Source organism: Hypanus sabinus, chromosome 8, assembly GCF_030144855.1.
Source record: "Hypanus sabinus isolate sHypSab1 chromosome 8, sHypSab1.hap1, whole genome shotgun sequence".
Classification (NCBI taxonomy): domain Eukaryota; kingdom Metazoa; phylum Chordata; class Chondrichthyes; order Myliobatiformes; family Dasyatidae; genus Hypanus; species Hypanus sabinus.
The window spans coordinates 172,783,370-172,797,700 of record NC_082713.1 but is presented as its reverse complement, the minus strand read 5'-3'; the positions used below and the strand labels follow the sequence as shown (position 1 = coordinate 172,797,700).

The following is a 14,331-nucleotide window of genomic DNA, read 5'->3' as shown; positions in this document are numbered from 1 at the left end:
TCTAGCATGGATCCATTAACTAGGTTTACTGATTTCCTTTAGGCAAATGTTTCAGAGAGTCTTTAATTTAGATCATAAGACATAAGAAATAGGAGCAGAATTAGGCCATTTGGCCCATCGAGTCTGCTTCACCATTTCATCACGGCTGATCCTTCTCCCTCCCAGGTCAAGTCTCCTGTTTTCTCCCTGTACCCTGACTACTCAAGAATCCATCAATCTCTGCTTTAAAAATACCCAATGACTTGGCCTGTGCAGCTATGTGTGGCAACAAATTCCACAGATTCACCACCCTCTGGCTAAAGAAATTTCTCCTCATCTCTATTCTAACAGGATGCCCCTCTATTCTAAAGCTGTGTCTTCTAGTCTTAGAATTTCCCAACATAGGAAACATCCTCTCCATATCCATTCTAGCAAGGCCTTTCAACATTCGGTAGATTTCAATGAGGTCCCCCTTCATTCTTCTAAGTTCTAATGAGTACAGGCCCAGAGCCACCAATTGCTCCTCATACAATAAGCCTTTCATTCCTGGAATCATTTTCACAAACCTTCTCTGAACCCTCTCCAATGTCACCACATCCTTTCTAAGATACGGCGCCCAATGCTGTTCACAATGATCCAAATGAGGCCTCACCGGTGCTTTATAAACTCTCACCCCTGCTTTTATATTCTAGTCCTTTTGAAATGAATGCTAACATCGCATTTGCCTTCCTCACCACCAAACAAAAGACATCTTGTTTGTTTCTGCCCAACAAGAGGTGGATTGCTGTAAGAGAACACACAGTACGGAAACAGCACTGTGGCAGACAGGGAGGCTCTACAATGGCTCATCAGAACTGCCCAGTGCATCACTGGCAGCAGCTGACCTGCCATCAGGGACATATACACAGAAAGGTGCCAAAAAAGGGCTGGTAACATCATGAAGGATCCCACCCACCCTGCTCATAGATTGCTTACCCACCCATCAGGGAGGAGGCGACGTAGCAGCCACACCAGGACCACCAGACTCAAAATCAGTTACTTTCCCCATGCCGTAAGGCTGATCAACACCTCCACCCACTAACCCACACCTCTACAACCCCAAACCGCCACTATTTTATCTTATCCTGTCAGTCACCTTACTGTATATAAGACCATAAGATATAGAAGCAGAATTAGGTCACGTGGCCCATCGAGTCCGCTCCACCATTTCATCATGGCTGATTCAATTTTCCTTTCAGCCCCAATCTCCTGCCTTCTCCTGTATCCTTTCATGCCCTGACCAATCAAGAATCTTATCAACCTCTACTGAAATATACATAAAGACTTGACCACCACAACTGCCTGTGGCAAAGAATTCCACAGATTCAGCACTCTATGGATAAAGAAATTCCTCCTCATCTCCATTCTAAAAGAAAGCCCTCTATTCTGAGGCTATGTCCTTTGGTCTTAGACTCCCCCACCTTGGGAAACATCCTCTCCACATCCACTCTATCAAGGCCTTTCACCATTTGATAGGTTTCAATGAGGTCACCCCTCGTTCTTCTGAATCCTAGTGAGTACAGGCCCAGAGCCACCAAACACTCCAGACGACAAGCCGTTCAATCCTGGAATCATTTTCATGAACCTCCTTTGAACCCTCTCCAGTTTCAGCACATCCTTTCTAAGATAAGTGACCCAAATCTGCTCACGATACTCCAAGTGATGCCTCACCAGTCCTTCTCAAGTTTCAACATTACATTCTTGCTTTTATATTCGAGTCCTCTTGAAATGAAATCAAACATTGCACTTGTCTTCCTCACCACAGGCTCAACCTACAAATTAACCTTAAGGAAATCCTGCATGAGGACTCCCAAGTCCCTTTGCATCTGTTTTTTTTTGTATTTTGCCTCCCATTTAGAAAATAATCAACCCTTTTATTTCTTCTACCAAATTGCATGACCATACAATTCCCGACACTATATTCCATCTGCCACTTCTTTGTTCATTCTCGTAATCTAAGTTCTTCTGTATCCTCTTTACTTCCTCAAAAATACCTGTCTCTCTACTTATCTTCATATTGTCTGCAAACTTTGCAACAAAACCATCAATTCCATCATCCAAAACATTGACATATAATGTAAAAAAAAAATCGGTCCCAAAACAGACCCTGGTGGAATACCGGCAGCCAGTCACAAAAGGCTTCCCTTATTCCCAATCTTTACCTCCTGGCTGGGCCAGACTAAACCATAAGACCATAAAAAAGATTCCAGGCTAGAATCTTTCTTGTAATACTATGGGCTTGTAGCTTGTTAAACAGCCTCATGTGTGTCACCTTGTCAAAGGCCTTCTGAAAATCCAAGTTCACAGCTTCAACCAATTTTCCTTCGTCTATCCTGCTTGTTATTTCTTCAAAGAATTCCATCAGATCTATCAGGTAAGATTTCCCCTTGAGGAAACCATTCTGACTTTGACCTATTTTATCATGTGTCTCCAAGTCTCCTGAGAATGCATCCTTAACAATCTACTCCACCATCTTCCCAACCACCGAGGTCAGATTAACTGGCCTACAGTTTCCTTTCTTCTGCCTCACTCCCTTCTTGAAGAGTGGAGTGACACTTGCAATGTTCAGACACTCCTATACCTAATGTCACTTTATGGACATGCAAATAATCGTATATAAGCTATCTCATGTATTTATATTTATTGTTTTTTTTATTATTATTGCATCCTTTATCTTATTATGTTCTTTTTTGTGCTGCATTAGATTCAGAGTAACAATTATTCCGTTAACAATCGTGTACTGGAAATGACAATAAACAATCTTGAATCTTGAACTTGATTTCAGATAGGGATGAGCATTCACCTGTCATGTTCTCCAATCACATTCCAGGATAGAGAGATGTGAACCTGCAATGTTACACAAGTGTTTAGTTTGTAGGCTTGTTACACAAGTGAGCTCACACTGATACATTACTCACATTCAAACTTGATGTTCCTTAAATTCTCAGGAAGTTCGTGAAGCGCGACCTTCAGCCACTCATCCAGCTGCTTGGCGAATTTACGAATCACCTGAGTGAGGCTGAAATTGCAACAGAGAAAATTATGGTTAGCATGACTCTATTAAACTCGGGGCATCGGAGTTCAGAGTTCAATCCTGGTGTCCTCTGTAAGGAATTTGTACATCCTGCCCATAGAATGCAAGTGTTTCCTCTGGGTACTCCGGTTTCCTCCCAAAGTCCAAAGACTTACTGGTTAGTAGGTTAATTGGTCATTGTAAATTGTCCCATGATTAGACTAGGGTTAAATTGGTGGCAGGGCAATTTGAAAGGCTGCAAGGGCCTATTCCATAAGACCATAAACCGTAAAGTATAAGAGCAGAATTAGGCCATTTGGCCTGTTCAAGTCGGCACTGCCATTTCATCATGGTTGATCCATTTTCTCTCTCCTGCCTTTTCCCCGTATCCCTTCATGCCATGACTAATCAAGAATCTATCAACCTCTGCCATATACACCCAATGACTTAGCCTCCACAGTCATCTGTAACAACATATTCCACAGATTCACCACCCTCTAGCTAAAGAAATTCCTCCTCATCTCCACTGATTCTCTAAATACATAAACAAAATAAAGGGTTTTCAAAGAACTAAAGATAAAGAGATAAAGATTAGATTAGAGATAAAGGAGCTTGTTTGAGGATTACGCTGAGGGCAGCCTGCAAGTGTTGCTGCACTTACAACACAACATAGCATGTCCACAACTTGCTAACCCTAACCCGCAATCTTTGGTATATGGGAGGGAACCGGAGCACCTAGAGGAAACCCACATTGATAACAGGGAATGCATACAAATTCCTTACATATAGCAGCGAGAATCAAACCCTGTTCTGTGATCACAGGTGCTCTAAAGAGACTGCACTAACTGCTATGCTACTGTGAATGTCCTGTCAATAACCTACCTTTCCAGAATGTATTCAGTGTGGCAAACAATCCCAGATCTAGCAGACTTTCCCCTAATCAACACAAACTTCCCTCGAGGGAGAGCCAATGGGGTCATTAGTGACCAGAAATGAAATATACGGGCCTGATTTCCAGAACTCATCCACTGTCAACATCATGAGGGCCCACAGATGCCCAGTGTCAGCAATTAGTCTCCTCTCCACAGATGCCCAGTGTCAGCAATTAGTCTCCTCTCCACAGATGCAGAAACTTAAGATTTCAGTAATATTTGAGTAATCACATAAATATATTGTTAAATTGAACATTCTTGTTTGCTTAAATATTTCATTATGGTTATATGTAAAACCACTTGAATTGCATATGTCATGATGCTACTACATGATTTGCGAGTGTGTTGCTTAAAGTTAAAACTAACTGAGACTTGCATCTCCCGTCTTCCTGGTTTTCCTTTCAAAGTTTTTTTTATATGTTTTGGAGTTAGAAAACATAATAGCGGTGATGAGAAAGTTTTAAATTAACCCAAGATGGCTACCCACCTGTTAAAGTGCAGCAAGATGTTCAAGTTTTTAAAAAAAAAGCACAGTGAGAAACAGTCGCGTAAAATAAAACAGTGTAGCACGTGCTCTTTGGAAAATGAGACTTCCAAGTTTAAAAAATGCAGAAAACAGACAAATTCACAGGTTCATAAACAGTGAGTACTGGGTGATAATAATCATAAATTTAAAAAGCCAGAAATGGCTAGCTACATCGAAAAGATAGCTACATTTGATTACACAAAAAAATAACTGGAAAATGCATACTGAGCTAATTGAGCAGTATTTTAAAGCAAATTGAATAGCGAATTAGAAACGAGTACCAGTTTTACTGAGTGCATTGAGTTTAAAGGCATACAGTTTGCTTAGAAATTTGACTGCTCCAACCAAACCAGCTGAAATGAGCTTTGCTGATATTGTGAAATGCAGGAATAATTAGAACCAAAACTACCGTTGATTGCAAAACAAAGGGGAGCCCATTTCAGTATGCGTGGCTGAATTGAAGTTGTCTGTGGGTTGTCAGTTTGGTAATGAGCTTAATGATGCACTGAGAGATCGGAAAAACAGCTCCCAACTAAAGAACACTTGCATTTAAAAGAGCAGTTGGAATAGTTGTATCAATGGAAACCACAGACAGAGACACAGTTGAGTTGCAGTCAGGAATGAAAGTGAGTGTGAACAAAATTGCAACACCTAAACCAAAACCAGCTTGACTGAACAAATGGACTGTGTGTGAACTGGGGTGGTGGTGTAATGGACTGTACATGAACTAGGGCAGTGGTGTAATGAACTGTGTGTGAACTGGGGTAGTAGTGTAATGGGTGTACAATGGACTGTGTGTGAACTGATGTGGTGGTGTAATGGGTGTGTAATGGACTGTGTGTGAATTGGAGTGGTGGTGTGATTAATGTGTAATAGACTGGATGTGAAGTGGGAATGATGGTGTAATGGGTGTGTAATCGACTGTGTGAACTAGGGCAGTGGTGTAATGGACAATGTGAACTGGGGCAGTGGTGAAATGGGTGTATAATGGACTGTGTATGAACTGGGGTGGTAGTGTAATGAATGTGTAATGGACTGAATGTGAGGTGGGGGTGTGGTGTGAAGGATCAGGCTGGAATCGATCCAGTGTAAAGTGAAGCATGGAACATAACAGAAGTGGACACCTGTATTGAAGACCAGGTAAGGAGCACATCAGGTCAGTAAAGTACTGGGTGTAACAGGCCTGATGTATAATGCATCATTTGTGTGATGGTCTAGGAGTGTAACTGAATGGTAGAGTAAAGCACCAGGATAACACTGAACTAGGGACAGAACAGGCTCTGTGTACTGTACTCGCTGTACATCAGCCAGCATTACAATGGGTCAGGTGTGACCCAGCTCCAGACGGGAGAGAAACTCTCAATGATTGGTACGGATCAGCCGGTATGAGTGACTTCACCAACCTGTCTGGTAATGCTTGCAACACACTGGGCATGAGAACCCCGGAGATGGCCTTGTAGAGGATCGAGTCACAGACCCCGACGATGTTGACCACAGTAGCCGAGCCCAGCACAGGCAGCATGTGTGGGGGCATTCCCTGCCAGAAATGCAGCAGGAAACTCTGAACCTGACAAGGGCAGAAAGGAAAATGGTCAGAGGCAGGTTTTCAATGACTGGAGGCTGGCTTCAAGGACAGAGCTGTTACCTCATCGAAGTTTGCCCTGATCACTGTGTCCAGGATCCTCTGGCAGTGAGTACGGTACATCATGATGAAGGTGGAAACCTGCAGGAACAAGACAGAAAGGTTGTGATGTTCACAGACACTCCCCTCCTCCTCTATGTACAAAGCTTTCAAAATCAGAATCTGGTTTAGTATCACTGGAAAATGCTGTGAAATTCGTTGTTTTGCTGCAGCAGTACAGTGCAATATATAATGATTTTTAATCAACTATAGATTATAATGAGAAATACAAATTTTTAAAAATTAAACAGTAGTGAAAATAGAGAGCAAAAAAATATTGACGTTCATGGGTTCATTGTCCGTTCGGAGGGGAAGAAACTGTTACTGAAGGTTGATTATGTGCCTTCAAGCTGCTGTACCTCCTCCTTGATGGTAGTCTATGCTCCTCAAGAGTTTGTGTGATCACCCCTCAGTCTCCTATGCATCAAGATGCTATGTCCTAGCCTGCCAGCTTCTTTCCATAATTCAGATTCTCAAGGACTGCTAACATCCTCATAAACAGCACAGTCACTGTGGAATCGGCGGAGGGGGCCTCAGGTAAATCCAGGGAAGAGAGAGACAGAGAGATTTTTTAAATGCAGCAGGCCAGGCAACATCTATAGGAAGAAGCACTGTTGATGTCGACAGTGTTTCTTCCTATAGATGCTGCCTGGCCTGCTGTGTTCCACCAGCATTTTGTTTGTGTTGCTTGAATTTCCAGCATCTGCAGATTTCCTCGTGTGAGATTTTAAAAAGGAGCTTCTGCAGGAATTTTAGCTTTTCTTGGTGGCACAGTTGTCATTCATTAGCAAGGGTAAATAAAACTAAGGTAGGAACAAGTGGACCGGCCATTTTTAGAGTGGTCATTGTGTAAGTGGAGTAGGGTTAGAGTGGGAATGCTTTAGCTGATCATACTACGACACAGTCTTGGGCGAGGAAGAGTCTGATGGGTTTCATTTTCTTTTTTCATTCGTTGTCTTTTGGTGTAATGTTAAGCAGTGAGAATGGCTCCAGTGGCTGTGTTGTGTTCTTTGTGTGAGATATGGCAATTCTGAGATAATTCCAACCTCCTGGATAACCACATCTGCATCGGGTGCACCGAGCTGCAGCTCCTCAGAGAACGTATTAAGGAACTGGAGCAGCAGCTCAATGACCTTCGGCTCATACAGGAAACTTAAGAAGATGACAGATAAAAACGACAGGGAGGTAGTCGCACCTAAGTTGCTGGAGGCAGGTAAATGGGTGACTGTCAGGAGAGGGAAGAGAAACAGCAGCCAGTACAGAGTGCCCCTGTGGCCATTCCCCTTAGTGATAGGTATACCATTTTGGATACCATTGAGGGGAATTGTGACTGAGAGCACTTGGTAAACATACTACTTACACATGTGCATTCACTCAGATATAAATATTGCCTTGTCATTTTCTGTCATTGCATTGAGTGTACCCACTTCAATGATTTTCTTGGTATATTCTGATAATTAACCCACTGTTTCCCTCTGCATTGCTACATACATTGAGAGTCAGACACCAAAGTTTAGTTTAATTTTATTCTCTGTTTCTACTTAACTTTAAGTGTGAGATTGTGTTGAGTGTTCTGCTGGGTGTTAAACTGAGCTTAACAACATTTGGGTTGGCTTTACGGTGCCTTTCCCACCAAACACGGCAGAATATTGCATTTCTTTTGTAATGGGGATGTGTAAATATGTATATGTTGTTTGTTATCTCTGTTTATTTTGTAATATGATTGTAACTACACTGTCTTGTGTGTCATTTTCTGATTCATGTGTAGTTTTAAGTTAACTTTGTTCGTAATTAAAGATGGTATGTCCTAGTGCCAAAAACAAGAGCTGATCACCCTCAGTAGAGCAGAGAGATAGAGGCTGCCAGCAGTTCACTGGACAAGAATACGTACGGAGAATTAACTGTGTGTACTTATAAATATCAGTTTGTATGTTAGAGTCATTTTTGGGTTTAGGTCATTTACATTTAGCGAATGGCGTTAGCCACCAGTCTTCTGTTCCCTGACAATGTACTGTGGATTGAGTTTGTAACAACGCATTTCCTAAAAGCTGTGAATATCAGTCTAGATGCTGCTGGCACCGATGGAATGGATGTAATCAGGTGTGAAGTTTGTATGTAGCCTCAAAAGAAGCATTGTCTATACTTTGTAAATATGGATTGCACTTTTCTGTTTAGCAAATAAATATTGAGCTCCACACTGGGCCAGCAGACCTTTCCACCGAAAGCGTTTCAGTATGGTGATGCCTGCTATACCTTGTTTTGTCGAATAAGGAAGCTGTTTTGTATTACTGTCCCTCTCTCTGGTGATTTCATTCACGCAACAATGTTTGACATCCTAAGGGAAGCAGGAGCTGTTGTAGATTCGGGAAAAGGAGAATAGGTGGATAGGACTACAGACGGTACCCCTAGCCAATGATACATGTGTCTGTGTGCAGACTTGGCGAGGCAGCCAGTGGAAACACTGGACTCAGGTTAAAGCATATGACTCACCCTCTTGTTGCTCCCACAGATAGAGCAGGGGATCAAGCTTTCTCTGTGTTGTTTTTTTTTATGTAGTTCAGTCTAGTTTTTGTACTGTGTCATGGTCCTGAAAAACGTCTCATTTTTACTATGTACTGTACCAGCAGTTATGGTTGAAATGACAATAAAAGTGACCTGACTTGAAGTGTACCCAGTAACCATGTAATTACAGAGAACCTAAGAGAGGAACACTAGCCAGCCATGCCAGACCTGACCACAGCTGATGAAAACATACCCGGAGGAAATGCAAAGGCAGAAAGCACCGAGAGCATGGCAGAAGATACTGAGAGCGTGTTGGAAAACCATGAATAGCTGCTAAAGTGGCAGCGTAGATTCATGAGGTTAATTCTTGGGATGTCTGGACTGTCTTATGTAGAGAGGTTAGAGAGACTGGGCTTGTACATGCTGGAATTAAGGAGATTGAAAGGGGATCTGATTGAAGCATATAAGATTATTAAGGGATTGGACAAGATAGAGGCAGGAAATATGTTCCAGATGCTGGGAGAGTCCAGTACCAGAGGGCATGGTTTGAGAATAAGGGGTAGGTCATTTAGGACAGAGTTAAGGAAAAACTTCTTCTCCCAGAGAGTTGTGGGGGTCTGGAATGTACTGCCTCGGAAGGCAATGGAGGCCAATTCTCTGGATGCTTTCAAGAAGGAGCTAGATAGGTATCTTATGGATAGGGGAATCAAGGGATATGGGGACAAGGCAGGAACCGGGTATTGATAGTAGTTGATCAGCCATGATCTCAAAATGGCGGTGCAGGCTCGAAGGGCCGAATGGTCTACTTCTGCATCTATTGTCTATTGTCTATTGACAATGGTACTCAGCTGGTTGCTGAAGGTAGATGATTAGTTTAATAGCATAGAATAGAAAAATATTGGAAAGTAGATGGAGAGGGATTTTTTTAGTTAAAGCAGAGGCAGCAAGTTCCACAACTTTGATGGCATTTCAGACTGCACACGGCATTTGACAGCAGTCACCCTTAGTCTGAGGAACTGGGCGCTTTCAGCAGTTGGGCCAGTGATTGACCGGACAGTTTGGGAGGGAGTGCCATCGGGGAGAGGCCACCCCAACCCCTTCCTGTACATCGATGAGAGGGCCTGTGGGTGCTCCTGGAAAGAGTTTCAGCAACCAGAGAATGAAGGGGTGAAGACAAGGAATGTGATTAAGCTGCAATCAGCCTGCAGGGAAAGAGCCGACAGGCACACGAAAGAAGATGCATTTCTAAAGACTTGGAACAGCCTCTCTGCTTAACATTTGGTAGGTAGCAATTAGGGAAAGCTAGGCTAGATATTGAGGCATACAAAATTGGAAGAGAATTTCAAGGCAGGGTGTTTTTGCTGCCCTATTTGAGTAGATCTTCCTAGGTTGGTCTTTCCTGGTACAAATTTATTTTTGTCCAGGAGGGTCAAGAGGAGGGACTGTTAGAGTAATTTTAGGTCATTTACGCTTAGCAAATGGCTTTGGCCACCAGTCTTCTGTTCCTTGACAATGTACTGTGGATTGAGTTTGTAACAATGCATTTCCTAAAAAGCTGGATGAACTCAGCAGGTCGGGCAGCATCTGACCTGCTGAGTTCATCCAGCTTTTTTGTACGTCTTGATTTGACCACAGCATCTGCAGTGTACTTTGTGTTTACATTTCCTAAAAGCTGTGAATATCAGAATCCCAGTCCATTTGTAACAATGCATTTCCTAAAAGCTGTGAATACCAGTCCAGACGCTGCTGGTGCCAGTGGGATAGATGTAATCAGAAGGTGTGAAGTTTGTATGTAGCCTCAAAAGAAAGTATTGTCTATACTTTGTAAATATGGATTGCCCTTTTCTGTTTAGCAAATAAATATTGAGACCCACACTGGGCCAGCAGAACTTTCCACTGAAAGCGTTTCGGTATGATGATGCCTGCTGTACCTTGTTTAGTCGAATAAAGAAGCTGCTTTGTATCTACCAGTAACTCTCTCTCCAGTGATTTCATTCACGCAACAACATTGTAAATATTGCCATCTTTCTTTTCACTAATTTTTGTAAGTTGATTTTTGACATGCCTAATAAACACCATTGCACTAAAGTGATAAGTGACTCCAGACAATTTTCCTTTGGTCATGACCTACACATCTAACAGGGATGACCTACTGGGGGGGAGCCACAGCAACTGGGTTTCTGGTACTGTGGCTCAAAAGGGAAGAGGGAGAAGAAGACTGCAGTAGTGATAGGGGATTCCATCGTTAGAGGAGTAGACACAAGATTCAATGGACGTGATAGAGAAACCCTGATGGTATGTTGCCTCCCGGGTGCCAGGGTCAGGGACACCTTGGATCAGGTCCACAACATTCGAAAGGGGGAGGGGGAGCAGCAAGAAGTCTTGGTACATATTGGCATCAATGACTTGGGCAGGAAAAGGGAGAAGATCCTGAAGAGAGAATTTAAGGAGTGAGGTAGAAAACTGAAAAGCAAGACATCCAGGATAGTACTCTCAGGATTGTTGCCTATACCACGCACTGGTGACAGTAGGAATAGGATGATCTGGCAGATGGATGTGTGGCTGAGGAACTTGTGCAGGGGGCAGGATTTCAGATTTCTGGGTCATTGGGATCTCTTCTGGGGAATGTATGACCTGTACAAAAGGAACAGTTTAAATCCGAACCCAAGGGGGTCCAATATTGCAGGTAGGTTTGAGAGCTGTTCAGGAGGGTTAAACTAATTTGGCAAGTGGATGGGAGCTGGAGTAATAGGACTGTTGGTTTACAAGCAGAGGCAGTGTGCAGTGAGACTGTAAAGAAGGACAGGCAGATGATAGGACAGTCAACAGGATAAGCTGCAATGTATAAGGTCAACAAAATTGAAAAGTAAATAGAGGACCAAAGATGCTATATTTGAATGCACGCAGAATAAAGAATAAAGACAACCTTGTAGCACAGTTTCAGATTAGCATATATAATTTATGGGCATCACTGAGTCATAGCTAAAAGAAGATTGTAGCTGGCAGCTTAACATCTAAGGATACACATTGTATTGAAAGAACAGGCTGATCGGCAGAGGGGGGTTGCGTGGCTCTGTTGGTAAAAAATGAAATCAAATCATTAGAAAGAGGTAACATGGGATCAGAAGATGTAGAATACTTGTGGGTAAAGTTAAGAAACTTCAAGGGTAAAAAGACATAGATGGGAATTGTATATAGGCCTCTGAACAGAGGCCAGGATGTGGGTTACAAATGGCAATGGGAGATAGAAAATGCACATCAGCAGGGCAATGTTACAATAGTCAAGGGGATTTCAATATGCAAGTAGATTGCGAAAATCAGGTTGGTGCTGGATCCCAAGAGAGAGAATTTGTAGAGTGCCAAAACGGTGGCTTTTTAGAGCAGCTTACGGTTGAGCCCACTAGGGATCAGCTATTCTGTGTAATGAATGGGATTTGATTAGAGAGCTTACGGAAGCTGTGACCATAATATAATAGAATTCATCCTGCAGTTTAAGAGGGAGAAGCTAAAGTCAGATGTATCAATATTACAGTGGAGTAAAGGAAATTACAGAGGCATGAAACAGGAGCTGATTGGAAGAGGACACTTACAGGGATGACAGCACAGCTCCAATGGCTGGAGCTTCTGGGAGCAATTTGGAAGGTGCAGCATACATATATCCCAAAGAGGAAGAAGTATTCTGAAGGCAGGATGATGAAACAGTGGCTAACAAGAGAAGTCAAAGCCAACATAAAAGCCAAAGAGAGGGCATATAATAGAGCAGAAAGTGGGAAGTTAGAGGACTGGAAAGCTTTTAAAAACCAACACAAGGCAACTAAAAAAGTCATAAAGAAGGAAAAGATGAAATATGAAGGTAAGCTAAACAATAGTACTTTTTTTTTAAAGAGGATTCCTTTTTTCCCTGATAATATTAGGAGTAAGGGAGGAGAGAGTAGCTATTGGACCACTGGAAAATGATACTGGAGAGGTAATAATGGGGGAGAAGGAAATGGCAGATGAATAGAATAAGTATTTCGCATCAGTCTTCACTGTGGAAGACACTAGCAGTATGTTGGATATTCCCTATGACTAGGGAGACTGAAAAGTCTGAAGGTGGAAGAGTTACCTGGACCAAATGGACTACAACCTAATGTTCTGAAAGAGGTTGCTGAAGAGATCGTGGAGGCAATAGATCTTTCAAGAATTAATTGATTCTGGCATGGTTCCAGAGCACTGGAATATTATATATGTCACTCCACTCTTCCAGAAGGGAAAAAGGCAGAAGAAAAGAAATTGTAGGTCGGTTGGCCCAGAGAGGTGTTGGAGTCAATTGTAAAGGATGTGGTTTCAGGGTAATTGGAGGCACATGATAAAATAGGACAAAGTCAGCATAATTTCTTTGAAAGAAAATCTTGCCTGACAAATCTGTTGGAATTCTTTGAAGGAAGACTACAGGGAGCTAGGAAGGAAGGTGAAAAGTAGGACCTCAAGGGTAGTAATCTCGGGATTACTGCCTGTGCCATGTGACAGTGAGAATAGGAATAGAATGAGGTGGAGGATAAATGCATGGCTGAGGGTTTGGAGCAGGGGGTAGGGATTCAGATTTCTAGATCATTGGGACCTCTTTTGGGGCCTGTACAAAAAGGACGGGTTGCACTTGAATCCCAGGGGGGCCAATATCCTGGCGGGCAGGTTTGATAGAGCTGTTGGAGAGGGCTTAAATTAGTTTGGCAGGGGGGGTGGGAATCAGAATGTGAGTGCAGGGGTTAAAGTAGAAGGACAAGGGCATGATACTAAGAGTTCTGAGTTGATGAGGAAGGACAGGCAGGGGACGAAACATAATCATAGCCAGTTAAAGGGGTTGAAATGTGTCTATTTCAATGCTAGGAGTATTAGGAACAAGGAGGATGAAAGCATGGATTAGTACGTGGAACTACGATGTTGTGGCCGTTGCTGAAACTTGGTTGGAGGAAGGGCAGGATTGGATGATGCAGGTCCTGGGGTTCAGGTGTTTTAAAAGGAATAGGATGGGAGGTAGAAAGGTGGGGGGGGGGGAGTGGCATTGCTGGTCAGGGGTGGTATCACGGCTATAGAAAGGGAGGACGCTGCAGAAGGAGTGTCCACGGAGTCAGTCTGGGTGGAGGTCAGAAATAGGAAGGGATCAATCACTGTACTGGGAGTAGTTTATAGGCCCCCAAATAGCCCTTGGGACACCAAGGAGCAGATAAGCAGGCAGATTTTAGAATGGAGCAGGAAATACAGGGTAGTAGTTAAGGGTGATTTCAACTTCCCTCATATTGACTAGAACCTCCTGAGTGCAAGGGGGATAGATGGGGCTGAATTTGTCAGGTGTGCTCAAGAAGGATTCCTGACACAGTATATGGACTGGCCGATGAGAGGAGATACTGGATCTAGTTCTGGGTAATGAACCTGGCCAGGTGACAGACCTCTTGGTGGGGGAGCATTTTGGTGAGAGTGACCACAGCTCCCTTAGCTTCAGCATAGCTATGGAAAGGGATAAAATCAGACAAAATGGTAAAGTGCTTAACTGCGGAAGGGCTAACTTTGAAGGGATGAGGCAGGAACTGGCGGGAGTAAATTGGAAACAGATGTTCAAAGGGGAAAGCACAGAAGTAATGTGGCAGAAGTTTAGGGACCAGTTGAGCTGGGTTCAGAATAG

At 43.0% G+C, this 14,331-nt stretch overlaps 1 protein-coding gene across 1 annotated transcript in view; it reads right to left on the bottom strand.

The window, feature by feature from the left end:
• Positions 1-14,331, bottom strand: part of rfx4 (regulatory factor X, 4) — a 126,885-nt gene that overhangs the window by 77,026 nt on the left and 35,528 nt on the right. Inside the window, exons 7-9 of the mRNA XM_059976613.1 lie at positions 6,135-6,212; positions 5,893-6,056; positions 2,937-3,037 (exon numbers count right to left, since the gene is read on the bottom strand). Coding sequence (XP_059832596.1) covers positions 2,937-3,037; positions 5,893-6,056; positions 6,135-6,212 — 343 coding nt within the window. The remainder of the gene's footprint in view (positions 1-2,936; positions 3,038-5,892; positions 6,057-6,134; positions 6,213-14,331) is intronic.